Raw genomic sequence first — 14,733 nt, 5'->3', positions numbered from 1 at the left:
GTCTATCTTCTGTAGTGAAGAAAAAAATCCTATTATTAAACGATACTGTATTAGGGAAGAGTCATTTCATGTCCTACTTTAAGTCCACTTTAGAAAGCAATCCTTATGATCCCCTAAACCTGCTAGCAGTCATGAAACTTGAGTTGGTACCATTCACTAGAAACACGTAGGTTACAATAAGATAAAGATATAACTCTACAGTAGCACAAAGATAGAGAAAGATGGTAACTGAAAGATAAGACGCAGCAACTTGATGCAGCCATATATGAATAAGCTGTGCAGATTACTCCAACTACCAATGGGACCCTGTGTGTTGGAGTAATTATATCCATGTAAATTAGTGTGCGGTGAAAAAGGGAGCCGAGTTAGAGCTGATTACCCAGCCCTTCTCAGGACTTTCTCCTATTTCTAGCTCTCTTCATGCCAGAATTTAAAAAAAACAGTACTGTTTCACATCACCAGTGTTCCCCTCAAACACACCAGACAGAACTGAGCCTGTACTGTCCTCACAAAGCTCTTTATTTCTCTTTGGATTTATTTTACATTTGTTTCCTTTGGCTTTAAAAGTCCTCTATTTAATACTTCTAGACTTCCCAACCCCCTGTTCCTCAATTTATTAAGCACTGACTGGCCTTTTGGGTTTTTTTTATGATTTACCACTGTTGCAACAGTCTTATCTGTATCATAAGCACTATGGGAAAATCTTAGTTCTTTGGTCACGTTATTTTCTTTTTGATTATTTTCTGTTTTCTTTTGAAAACAGTATTTTGCCATGTCCAGCTACATCATTCTCTTCCACTTCCATTCCTTTTCTATTTTAAACTCACATTGTATTATCAAATGTTTGCACAAAACATTTTGGAAGATCTGATTTTGTATAAGAGCTACATAATGACAGAAAACATTTTACTATATTTTGTTAGTTTTAAATACATCTGTTAAAAATAAGTGGAGTGCACACAACAAAGTTAAATACAGTAGAAGTCTGAGCTGTATAAAAAAGTGTTTCAAAATTCACATTAAGATGTAGCAAAAAACAATATGGTAATGTGTCTGGTAGATTAGAGAGACAATGTATATCCATTGTTAGGGCTCTGGCTTGTGAGGAAAAAAAGGTTGTTTTTTTTTTAAATTAAGCTACTGGTATGATCAGGAAGAGTCACTTCTCTCAGCTTCTGTCTTCTTCCTGCCTCTGTCCTGCCTACACAGATTGTAAATTCTTGAGATGGCATCATATCAGAGAATCTCCAGGTGTCTATATATTATTAAATAGAGGTATTAATAGACTATAAAAGAAGAGACTTTCTGATATTCATATTGGATTAACTGTATTTATTATCTATTAATAATAAAATTAGCTTTTAATTCTTTTAAAAACTAGATAAATTCTGTTAAGGTGACATTAGAGTTGCAAAGAAGATCAAGAGAACACAAATTGCAAGCTCTTATCGGTTTCCTAAAAACTAAATATTGATTAAAACACCTTTTTTCATGTTAAAAAGAACTCTCCTTGATAGCTTTCCTTGTGAGACAGGCTTTAGCCATCTAACATAATGCTTGATAATTTAAAAATATTCCAAATCAGGTATTAAAAGCATAAAAAGCACAGTTCTACAGGCAAAACTTTACTTGCAAATGTAAAGAAGAAAATGGAGAAAGCCTTTTGAAAACAGACAAAAAATCCCACTTTTGTCTATTTGATGTGCATATTTGTAATCACAAAAGAACTCCTCTGGAATGCTTTAAAAATCCCCAAAATAATGCAGAAATTGTTTGGAAAAAACTATGAGGTGACAATCTGAAAGTAACCAGGCATTCTGGAATCTTCTCCTCTCGATTTTACTGTAACTAACCAAAGGAGCATCTATGACTGACAGTCAAAATATTTTCCACAGTGGAATGGAGTGATGCAAATTTCAGAAATGGCCTGCTTTGACATCAGCACTATTAATATTATTGGACACTTCTAAAAGCAAGCATTTAACAAATGCTGCCCCTTTCCAACAAAAAGTGATATTCGGTGACATTGTTCCAAAAAAGAAAAAAAGAAAAAACAAGCTCAGCTTAAAATTTCATAAAAATGTTTAAAAATTCAGAAAAGGAAAACTTTTACATATGCCTGGAATAAACATTTGACTTCATGCTGTTTGCAGGCATGTGGCCTGGAATACTAAATATACATTTAATTTAAAAAGAAATTATGATATAAGTTTATATAAACTGATAACGAACTTATCCATAATAACAAACATACCCATGTTTGCTGCATCAACAGTTTGTGGTGCCTCTGTTGACAATTTCTGAAGGGCCTGTTCACCATCTGTCTTCTCTGGTGAGCTGTTATGTTGGGACTGCTGTTGGTCTTCATCTTCAGCAACAAATGAAATTACACCTAAAACAAACAGATACCAGGTGTTATATTAGCTGGGGCATTAGCTGTATAAAACAGACTGCCAGACATGTGCAAGTATTTCCTCAGTTCAAAACTAATAAAAAATGAAGTAAAACTTCTACTCCGAGTGTCAGGCATCCAATTATAGTTTATGGTAACAAAAAATACATCTCGAGTGAGTCCAAGTAAATTAACCATTTTTTCTCCCAAAAGTGTTTTCCTACTTACCAGAATTAAAGAGCAGTAATAACGAATGCAAGCAAACACACTTTTCAAAGATCATAAAATATGGCAGACAATAATAGTATCTTTCTTTGCAGCACAATTATCTATGCATCATCTTCATTGATCCTGTTATTTTTTTAAATCATGGTGTCTCATTCTACTGCTATACGATAATAAATGTAATAGTTAAAGCATTTCTGTCATACATTTTTGTATTGTAATCAAGTATTTAGGGAAGATAAAATATATAGAGATTGTAAGAAGAGAATTTTTAAATTGGAGTGAAAAATCTCTCCAGTTAAAAATGGAGATTTCTACTTGATAATACAAAATCTAATAAAAAAAATCTAGTATGTACATGGTTCCTTTAAACAACACTGATGTTATTCTGGAAGATTTGATATGCCAGCTTTAAAGAATCAGGTTTTGTTTCTTGTGTTATGTGCCTCTGACTAAGAATTTTAAATCTATGTAATTTCTTGGAAATATCAGATATCATTATTATTTTATCTAAATGACTGTCCATCCCTCAATATTTCAGTACATTCTGGAGAGTTTCAAAGCTGAAATAAATATATGTTGCAGGTTTAATTCCTGTCTCATACGTACAATGAAAAACTAATTTGAGAAGGTGACTTATTTATGATATTATACAGTGAGAAATTTCCCCATTTGAGAGCATTAGAATATATGTGAAATGGTCTCCCAAAGGGAATGTATGCAACTGTATCCTATTAAAGGTCTGGGAAAATTATTCATAGTGGAGCTTTTTAAATTTGAAATGGAGAATTAATATCATTTTATGACAGTCCCAGAACAATTTGATTTGAAAATACCTACATTCAATGGTATTTTTGGTTTCTCCAGCTTTGAGTGGGATAGATGTGTGGTAACAGATCATATGGCAGAGAGGACGTGCTGTGCTCCCTGACTAGCTGAATTTAGCATCTTACTAACAGGAATAGCTGAAGCTAAATAGCAAGGCTCACGTGGAACCTGGAGAAGGGAGCAGCAGTGAGGGGGAGAGACAGCACCACACCAGTCACAACAACTGGCTCAGGAAGCCACCGTGACATTTGCAGCCAGGAGCTGATCAAGCTTCCTGTACACACCTATCTCATTTACAGTCCTCAAGGCTTAACTTTCTTCCCTTATTCACACACTTCTGCAGAAGGCTGGATTAAACCTTCTAGTTTAATTTCATTTCAGGAGAGATGAATCTTAATAAAATGGCCTCAGAGTTAGTTTTGATAATAAAATTATGCTAGAAGTAGGTTACTCTTAAAAGAAAAAAGAAAAAAAAAAGAGGCAAATAAAACAGAACTAAAGTCAAATGCTGCCAGGAAGTCTTAGGAAAGCAACATTTGTTCATGATATGCTCAAAGGTAGATACATGGATTTGATGGATAGACTGTTTGGTGGATGAGGAATTGGTTGGATAGTTGCATCCAGAGGGTAGTGGTCAACAGCTCAATGTCCAGATAGAGATCAGTGACGAGGGGTGTCCCTCAGGGGTTCATATTGGGACCAGTACTGTTTAGTATCTTCATCAGTGACATAGACAGTGGGATCGAGTGCACCCTCAGCAAGTTTGCAGATGACACCAAGCTGAGTGGTGCAGTTGACATGCCTGAGGGATGGGATGCCATCCAGAGGGACCTGGACAAGCTTGAGAAGTGGGCCCATGTGAAACTCATGAAGTTCAACAAGGCCTAGTGCACGGTCCTGCATCTGGGTTGGGGCAACCTCCAGTATCAATACAGGCTGGGGGAATGAAGGGATTGAGACCAGCCCTGCTGAGAAGGACTTGGGGGTACTGGTCAATGAAAAGCTGGACATGAGCCAACAATGTGCTCTTGCAGCCCAGAAAGCCAACTGTATCCTGGGCTGCATCAAAAGAAGTGTGGCCAGCAGGTCAAAGGAGGTGATTGTGCCCCTCTAGTCTGTGGGCGATGAATTTGCAAGTAACTTAGCACTCTTTGACACGTCCTTGAACTGAAGCAATGCAGCAGTAAAAAACAGAGACAGAAACATGGGAATGCCAAGAAAGATTTAAGTAAGCAAAAACAAATGAGATAGCGCAAATAGAACAGCCTATTAGAACGTAGCATGAGGCGCGTGCTTAGAGCTAGCTGACGAATAACAGAAATTGTGCGCATGATCGCGTGAGGAATGTGTTGAAAAGATATATAAGCAGTAAAAAGGTGACAGTAAAGGTCTTCTGCAGAACATCTGTCAGGAGTCCGTGACATTCATCCCTGCACTAGTCCACCTTGGTGAGACCTCACCAGGAGTGCTGCGCCCAGCTTTGGAGCCCTTAGCACAGAAAAGGCATGCACCTGTTGGAGCGGGCCCAGAAGAGGGCCACAAAAATGATCCGAGAGATGGAACATCTGCCCTGTGGAGAATGGTTGAGAGACTTGGGGTTGGAGAAAAGGCGGCTCCAGGGAGATCTTATTGTAGCCTTTAAGTACTAAAAGGGGGCTTATAAGAATGATGGGGACAAACTTTTTAGCAGGGCCTGTTGCCATAGGACAAGGGGTAATGGTTTTAAAACAGAAGAGGGTAGGTTTAGACTGGATATAAGGAAGGAATTTTTTACAATGAGGGTGGTGAAACACTGGTACAGGTTTCCCAGAGAGGCTGTGGATGCCCCATCATTTGAAACATTCAAGGTCAGGCTGGACGGGGCTCTGAGCAACCTGATCTGGTTGAAGGTGTCCCTACTTATTGCAGGGGGTTAGACTAGATGACATTTAAAGGTACCTTCCAACCCAAACTATACTGTGATTCTATGATCAGGTGGCCATTTCAACATTACAAACACTGACAAATTATTTCTGCTAAGAAGGATTACATTAAATTGTCACAGGGAAGCAAGGTTTATCAGCTGTACATTGCCATTGCCTTTTCTCTAAGAGACGGCAACTGGGTCGCACAGATATTAAAAAAAAAAGTTCAAAGCAAAACCAAAACAATGGAAATAGGTGTGTACTTAAATCCTGAGAAAGGAAACTTATAGTTTTAGATTTAAAATATCAGAATCCCAGATTTTCTTCCCTCTGTTAAGAAAAACCTATTAAAATACAAATTAAAAAAAATAAAAATAATTAAACAAAAAAACCCCATTTTTAATAGAAAATTTTTACAAATGTCTATACTTAGTCACAGTACAGAAGCCAGAAATTTTATCCAAATAAGCAGGAACGTGATTGCAAATTCAGGAAATTATTGAATATTTTGTAAAAATCCTCAAAGACAAGGTAGATGTATAAGTACAATAAAAAACCAAAACCATATGGAAAGCTCAGGGGAATAAAGTTTGAGGAAAGTACTCAAGGTTTATAAATATTGATGTAAGAGGACATAATTGATGGCACTAACAGCTAATGGGTCTTAGGAGGACAAATACTAACTAATTAATCTGATTTTATGTCTCAGTATATAAACCTTGTATAATTTTTGTTTATTGAAGCACAATGTTTGTGAGAGGTAAAGTACAAGAAAAAGACTTTACTAATTTTAAATACCATCCTAATCATCAATATAATTGAGAGCCATCAAAAATTATAAGCAAATGAGCAAAAAAATTGCAAAATTATAGCTTTAAAGTTTATTTTTAAAATAGTTGCATAAATGCTGAAAAGCACTAAATTCATAAATTCTAAAGCATCACTTCATTTTTAAATTTAAATACTTTTTTCTTCTTAGTCCTTGCTTCCAGTGACAGTAGAGGGTTTTCTTTACCAATAGTCTGTATTTCAGAATATTGTAGTGTGCGTATGTGTGTGAGAGAGGGACAGAACGCGAGTGTTCGCAGTTTAAAAATTTTTATTTCATCAGTAAGTAGGGGGATGGTAAAACAACAGTAACTTTTTTGAGTCTGCGTCAAAATAATTGACTGAAGAACTCTGAATAATTAATTTTTATTTGCAGCAAATCCTGGAATGCTTGAAAAGTTCTAGAATCTTAAATTGCTAATGCTCAAGAAGATTTCAAGGGCTAGTGGGAGAACTAGGGTAACTAAAAACTACTTGAATTGTTAAACCACTGTGCTGATAATCCAGCAATCGCACAATCAAAAAATCAGTGAAGAATTGCACTATAATTGCTGACACTCAAGTTACTTTCTTTATGGAAAACAGATCTCAAAGAAACAGAATTAATAACAATGAGGTTAAAATCTTGATCAATAAAGGTGACTGGATTGATGTAATGTAATCAAGTCTCTGGAAGGCACTCAATTAAATCTGTCAAAGTATTTCAATAAAAAATAATCAGTTTCACTATGGATGGCATACATTTTTAAACTCTTTATCTGCTTAATCTTAAAATATTAATAAATTTTCTTTCATAGTTTTCATGGGCATCGAAGTGATACTACTGGCTCAAAGCTATTTAAAATTTTTATTAGGGGAAAAAAAGAAAATCATTGCTGGCAAGAACTGCAAATAACAAAAAAAAAGTGCATTAATTTCAAGTCAAATACAGAATGTAGAATCCTTATGAGTGAGGATACTTAGTATGTACTATGTTCTGCATGACTTGATTCTTTAAATTAAGGCAGAATGTTTTCCTAGGAAGTATAATGTTGTCCTAAGCAGAATGCTCTCCTGGTTCAGGAGTGAATGGTGCAATCCAATGACCACTATTGTAGATTAAGTTATCTGATGATACATAAATATATTCATTTATTCAAATTACAGGCTACGAAACATTCAAATCTAAACGTGTTTTGCTGGATAGAAACAGACTTTTTACAATAAAGAGTAATAAAAAGTCCTTAGGACTCCATGAGGTAATAAAAAATAGATTTGAAAGGTGCAGAAACACTGCATCAAAAATGACAGATTTAAAGTAACAAATAAGCATGTTTACATTTTTTTTCATATGGTTTTGCTGAGGTTGTCTCTCAGGTTATGTAAGGGCTTTGATGCAGGAAGTTTTAGTCTTTTGGCTGTGAATGTACTGTCATCCTACAGAGCCCACTGTTGCTTACACTGTCATCAGCAAAGGCAGGAACATCTCATATTACCTTATTGATGCTGCAAAGCAACTGATAAATTATAATTTGCTCATGAATAATAGCCCCCAGTGTTTGGGTTTCTTTCTTGCATCTATTTGTTCAGTTCTGACTTCTCTGTCATACATTGCAGAACAATGTAACTTGCCAACATATCATGGCTGACAATTTTTAAAGCATACATTCAAAAACAAAGATTTCATGTACATCACAGAGATACAATTCCCACTGATTGAGTTAGCCACAGAATTATGTCACCACTAAGTATTTTAGAAAATACCACTCCTCTTCTCAGCTCTCCTTTGGCACATACAGATTTCCTAACAAAAAATACTAAACTTGCCAAAGCAACAATACAAGTATTCCTAGAATTATATTGGAAATTAATAACTAAAAGCTACATAAATTGTGGTGGTTGTCTTTTTGCTGCTGCAACATTGCTTTAAAAAAGTTTCCTGGTCAAAATGGCATTGACAATTTTCTAGCTTTACTAACCAGTGTTTAAACATTTTGTACAGCTTCAGTCCACATATTAATATCGAAGCCTTGTTTTATATTGCTTCAGAGAAGATGCATCCCTTTAAAAGGAGGCAGGCTGTTTTATTTCCCAATAAAATTGTAATTACAACATCACATGTTAGACTGACTCATTGGCTATACTCTACAATACCACATCCTTGAATCCAATTAAGAAAGCAGGAAATATTTGACTTTTTACTTTCTGTATCATTTCAGTGGACTATTTGAACAACATGTATTGTACACTATTATTTTCTGGTGCAGAGAGATGATAAAAGCCCACAATATCCCAATATTTTAACTGGAAACAGGAACAGAAGGCTATCTGGCCACAGAATTACTCACACAAATCTGAGAAGATATAGATATGTTTGGCTTGTGGTTTAAATATACCAACGTGATCTTAACTAGCACAGGTTTTGGGAATAGGAGGAGCATTTTTATTTTTACCTGATTTTTTTTCTTGCCAATGAAATCAATGTATAGTTGCTGCCTCTGAAAAGTTCCACAGAAGAGAGAAGATAAATTGAAAAGATGAGTGTAATTTATGTAAACTGGAGCTTTGGCCAATTTTTCTACTGGCAAAAAAAGTATATTTACTGTAGGTTAAAACAACACTTCATAATCTCTATTTTGGATAGGAAAACGTCTATGATGATATATGTAAATTCTAAACAGTTTCTGTAAATCCTACTATTTGGTATACTGGGCCTAAATGAATTGCTCCCTGCATCAGTGAAAAGGAAGCAGAATAAGCTTTAAGGCTCATACATAGGAGAAAAGAGCAAGTGGCAAACCCTGCTGTCAGCTATCATTCATATACGGTTTTCTGGCATTTAATAAAGAGGTGAACTGTTTTATTTATAATTCTCACTGTCTCTTCATAATGTGACAGTGAAATCATGATCTGAAAGGGCACAGGAGTATTCAACTCCAACTGCACTAGGATAGATGGAAAGAGTATGCTGGGAATCGTCCTGCTAGGTGGTGACATGTACAGATAGAGCAGCCCTTCCTCAGTGAGCTCCAGTGATCCAGCAGTGGAGGTATGCCAGAGCCATTCACGGTAATCCAGCAACCAGAAGATACTTCTAACTTTGTCTTTATTACAGATTAATTAGTCTCAATATGTGAGGGTGTCTCAGCTAAAAAGGAAGTGCTTAAAGCAAAGTTACTGACAGGTGCTGGAAATAGGGCAACGGCTATGAGAAGCTACAGAGACGGTCTTCCTCGCGCATGTGGTTTTATTATTCCATTGAAATTAGAGTGATCAGCAGATCATTTTACAGAATTCCTCCAAAGAAATGGACAACACTTTTTTTATTAAATCAGATGTCACACAAGTGTTGAAGGGAAATATCATTAAACAAACAAGTTTAACCAACTCATTTACAGGCCTGAATGTATTGGCATGATCTTCACCAACTCATTTAAATTGTCCTAGAGCTCCATCTGACAGGCCATGACCTGTAATATACTGCCCTTTTTCCTTAATGTAGGCTTCAAAAACTCCAAGTAGCATGGAAAAGTGCTGCCTACTAAGTACAGATATACTCTAGAAATAAATTAAAGGCAATTCATAAAATTAGAAAGCTCCTTTCCAAAAGCCAGTAAGTTTTTATGGATAAAAGGACACTGACTATAACCGGCATGTATTTTTGCACAAGAAATATTCAAGCATTATGAGCTTTGGTCTATTCTGGAAAAATTCTGGTCTATCCTGCGGAAAGCAGGAATAAGAGTTTGGTAAAAGATAAAGTAATATGTAAAAGATGCTTCATCAAACCTAAAGGAAATTGTTCTATTACTTCGAAAACAGATTGCTGAAGAATTTTATCTGGTGCCAGAACCTTATGTGAGATGTTTATTAGCTATTATTTCTATGTGAAAGCTGTCATACAGCTACGAACCAGATGAAGCATATATTAGCCCTCTATTGGAATGTCTCTAAATGGACTTTTGAAAAGAACTGTGCCCATTTTTAGCTTAGCAATTGTAAAATAGACAGAAAGAAAGCAAAAGAAGTATAATTTTGCAGCTATATAATTTTGCAATGAAAAATACTTTGAATGTAAAGGAAAAATGCAGACCATTTGCTCAGTACATTTTATTTCTAAAGTAGAAATCATCCATCACCACTATGACAGTGTCTTCAACTACATATCTAAATAGTTGTTCTTTTTTCCTCATGGAATAAAGTTTCCTCACTCTGTGAATGACTTCTGAGCAGCGCTTTTTATTATCAATCATTCAACATATTTGCCCCATGGATTATTTACTTCCCTCTAAACAAATTCACCAAACTGAATAAAGAATACCTTTCTTTTGTGGTGTTTAAATTATCCTTTACCTGTACTATCTTGAATTTAGAAAGGACTAAGATACCTGAGTCCTAATTAATTCCCACTTGAATCACCTACATCTAATCTGTGATCCTCAAGCTTCAGGCTGGCTGCTGAAAAATCCTAAAAGTGCCAGAAATTCATATATATCTCAGCTTTGACATAAATGTTTCCCAGGAACTGAAAATTCTGCTTTGGGGAACAAAAATGACTTCTCTGCCTTGCACAGTATGAAGCAGACTGACTTCTGTTCTTGAAGCCACAAAGTCGGCACTTCCTAACTGATGTTACCTTAGATAGGACGCCTGGTACTTAGGTTCATATCACACCTAACATCAGACAGCAAAATCAGCAGCTGCCTTTCAAACCTGCAACAGTGGCCTTTCTTCTTTCCACCCCTCTCCCTCCTACAGCAGCTGAATGATTAGAGAGCATCCACAAATTTCTGTGACATAACCGAAACTGTCCCCGCACCAGAGGAAGAATGAATGTGATTTCCTAAGGTAGTGATTAAAGCAAGCACTGAGCCAGGGGGTGGATGGTAGAGAACTGGGCCTGTCTCTTCAAAGGATAACTGCAGCCTTCTATCAAGCTATTTTAAAGCATAAAATAAATTAACTGTTTTCTGAAAAAAAGAGCATTTGTGGCTTCCCAGCCTTTGAACCAATAACTTTTCTGTCAGGTTAGAGAGACTGACTGTTCTCTCTTTTTCTCACTCGGTGAACATATAATACTTCCAAACGTAATGGAAACCATTGTAATATAAGTTAGGGGAATGACAGAACATAGGAGATATCGATCTGAACATGTTATCTCTGTCCCTTTGAAGGCATGGCTTTTACCACCTGGCATTAGTTTGCTGTATGATAGGCCCCCTGGAACCTCTTCTACTGAATCTTTCAGTGTGTATAAAAGAATTGGGGATTTTCTGTGCCAGAAGATAACATTCCTAACTCTTCAAGGCTTGAAAAAAAAGGCATAAGTTAAAATACAGTACATCCTCAGTATTTCCTGGTGAACAGTATTGATGGTCACAAATTTCATTGAAATCCGACTCCTGTTCAGAGAAAGTGAAATTTGTCTCAGGGCTACAGATTTAGCAAGAAGGCCCTGAAGTCTTCCTGTGGCACTAGGCCAAGCTTTGTTACAAGTATTAATTTCATTTCACAAATCACCTGTGAATTGGGATGACATTATTACTTGCATTTTACACATCAGACACTAAAACCAAAATGGTCAAAAGAGCAAACTAGTTTGGCATCCTCAGGGAAAAGAATTAATAGCTTTTTAATGTTGAAAAAACAGCTGCCATTAATCTCAATTGTCTAAGCAGGCAGCAGAATCAAGTGTTTGGAGTTAGGAACCCACAAAATCAAAACTATACACTAAGCATTTTGGATTAAGAGATTTATCTAATATCAGAGATCCTTTTGTTTAAGAAGTTGTTCAAATCTAGATTTCCTGAGGGCTATTCAGTTACTTTAAGACAGTCTCTTCTGTTCTCATAATTCCCTTCCAAACACACTCTCATACTTTGCTCTGCTGAGAGTTACTACAATAGCTACTCTACAAAGAAGAAAAAGACTGATTGTACAGCTTCATTCTCACAATCATGCTTTTCAGGTTCTGGTTCTGAGGTAAAGAATGAGCACCCCAGAAGTGTACAATTATTACTAAGCATTTGAAAATTATGGAATTTGAATTGTTAAAAAATATTCAGGAAAAAAAACATTTTTTTCAGGACAAAACATCAGATACGACATTCTGATGTTAGTTAAAACAACCAAGAGTCTTGCTATTGTTTCATAAGAATACCAGTATAAACATTGACTGACACAAAGTATTTGCAATTAATTTTAGATATCCCTAGCCTCTACACATCTCAAAGAAGGAATCAGGTTCACTACATTCTATGTATGTACTCTTGCCTTGTGGTCAACAAACTGAACTTTAATTAAGGGAAAGAAAAAAATTCTGGTCTCTGCCTTTAAGTCTTCTGTTCTAGTAGTGCTATGATAACTGTAGCAGTTCAACAGGTTTTGGAAAATTAAATTTAGACCCAAGAACTTAGTGATAATTCAGAATCATTATTTCCTATTGAGTCATTTTTCATGGGACCAATTAAATGCATAAAGTTGCACATATACTGGCATTTTTGAAGCAGCTGACCACACTTGTAGCAGTAATATACCTTTACAAATAAAAATAGGAGCCAGCTTAAAAGCCAGTATCACCAGTAATTATAGTCTCACTTCCAAAAGAAAGGTTATGTTGAACAGAAGTGTAAGCATTAAATGTAAACAGGTTTAATCTGCTAATTTATAGGTATTTTATATATTTGGATTCTACATTATACCTTGAAAGATTCCTCGTCTCCACGGACATACACTCAGATTGTAAGCTGCTGTGTCATCTGGTTCTACAGAAATAACAGGTGCACCACCCACCATTGAAAGATCTGAAGATACCTGGTGAAGAGAATTCACAAAGAGGAAAAATCATCAAAAGCGAGGTACTATTGCAAGAACACAATATCCACTCCACTTGCTTTGAAAAGTAGAGTAAGATATAAAGCATGTTGTTGGTAAGTCCTAACCTCTGTGCACATGAAAAGAATACATACTGTAAGAGTAGCGCAGCAGATACAGATCACATCAAGCACAAATTCTGAAGTCATTGCTCAACGCGAATAAAAGTATCTTGTGTAGACCATGGAACTACATGTGTATGCGTAGCTGCACAGTCAGGCCCTTAATATTTTACATACATTAAGTGTAACATGAGGTTTAACAGTAGTGATCCATCTAACTAGACAGAGCAAAGCAAAATCTGAAGTGTTGTTTTAACATCGATTGCTATACCTCTAGTGATATTGAACCATGCTTTGTGAGGTGTCGTATTTTGTAATTGACATGTATGCAATGGCGTACATAGTAACAATGAAAAGACCAATACCACTTTCATATGCTGAGTTTTAGATTTTGTAGACTATAAAGCTGATTGATTGCAGGAATATAGGCTGAGAGTATTTTTTAATTACATCTCATTTCTTTGTTGCTTGTATAAGTTTGCTACAGAAAGACTATGATCAGCTGCTCACGGAAGAGACATTCAAGGCTGAGGCACTACCAACCACAGCTGATGATTATTTGCTTAAATCACTGGTTGTGCAAAAGGCCAGCCGGTGGACTGTGTGAATGGTTCTGCTCACACCCTCTTCTGTTACCTCTGCCACTGGGTGGAGCAAACTGTTGCTGAGTGATGGTATTTTAAGTTGACGTTGCAATTTCTGCAGTGGACATCTGACTACAGGTTACTATTTTCCACAGATGTATGGAGTCCTTTTAAAAAATATTTTCATAGACATCATGTAGTACTGTAGCATGCTGCAAGTTCTTACTACATCAAATAATAAAATTTTCTCTATATTGTTTAGGTGAATTTTGAGAGAATTCACGAGTCAGGTCAGAAAGAAAGAAACTAGACATCCATAGAGAAAATATGTCTTAATATTTTGCTACTGGCCTGGTTATATGGCTCTCCATTGCTTTTGCTGGGTCTTTTAGAGTTCTGTTGCTGGGTGCCTGCTTTCTCCAGTTAGACAGAGAACCCAGATGGCTGTCTGAAACTGTGGATTTCATGGCAAAAAGTGTCTAAAAGAAAGCAACCAACAGCTCAGAACCTTCTCACCTCTTTTATCCCTATTTATGAAAGTGTCCAAAGGCACAGAAGGGGTTGTTCTTTCATATTATGAATTTAATCATATAAATCCTCTGCATCTCTTTATTGTTGTTCAAGAGTTCCCAGGGCTAGAAACAGCTTTGCTTTTAACAATCTAGAATCATATCCATGAGCTTGTGTGTAAGTTTCTATTAAGTATTATATGCATATATGACCGGTATAAAAACAATACTGTTTATATTACTTTAAAAGCTCAGTTTACTTTTAAGGTCTTTTTTTTTTCTTCCATCACCACTCTAATCCTTAAAGAAAGCAAAGGTTTATCTTTACATACATTCTGCAGAAATCATGCTGGAATGATAAATCTGCAGATTTCTGATTTCTTTTCTGACTAAAATTACTGAAGTACATATTTTGAAAAGAAATAAAAAAGTATGCTTGACTACACTAACGCTGGTTTAATTCTCCTGTTTTCATGAAAACTTCTAGAACTTAGGTACCAGACATCAGAAGCTAGTTTACAGATGTTACCTTTCTAACTGCATAGTATT

The 14,733-nt window shown here is 35.9% G+C and overlaps 1 protein-coding gene across 1 annotated transcript in view; it reads right to left on the bottom strand.

Moving 5' to 3' along the window:
* The window catches only part of CFAP47 (cilia and flagella associated protein 47), a 346,829-nt gene that overhangs the window by 142,072 nt on the left and 190,024 nt on the right, over positions 1-14,733 (bottom strand). The window contains 2 exon segments of the mRNA XM_064473493.1: positions 2,255-2,392; positions 12,858-12,969. Of these exon segments, the coding sequence (XP_064329563.1) occupies positions 2,255-2,392; positions 12,858-12,969 (250 nt within the window).

The sequence above is a fragment of the Phalacrocorax carbo genome, chromosome 1, assembly GCF_963921805.1.
Source record: "Phalacrocorax carbo chromosome 1, bPhaCar2.1, whole genome shotgun sequence".
Lineage (NCBI taxonomy): Eukaryota > Metazoa > Chordata > Aves > Suliformes > Phalacrocoracidae > Phalacrocorax > Phalacrocorax carbo.
Note: the sequence above shows the minus strand (reverse complement) of the source record. Positions and strands in the feature narration are given on the sequence as shown.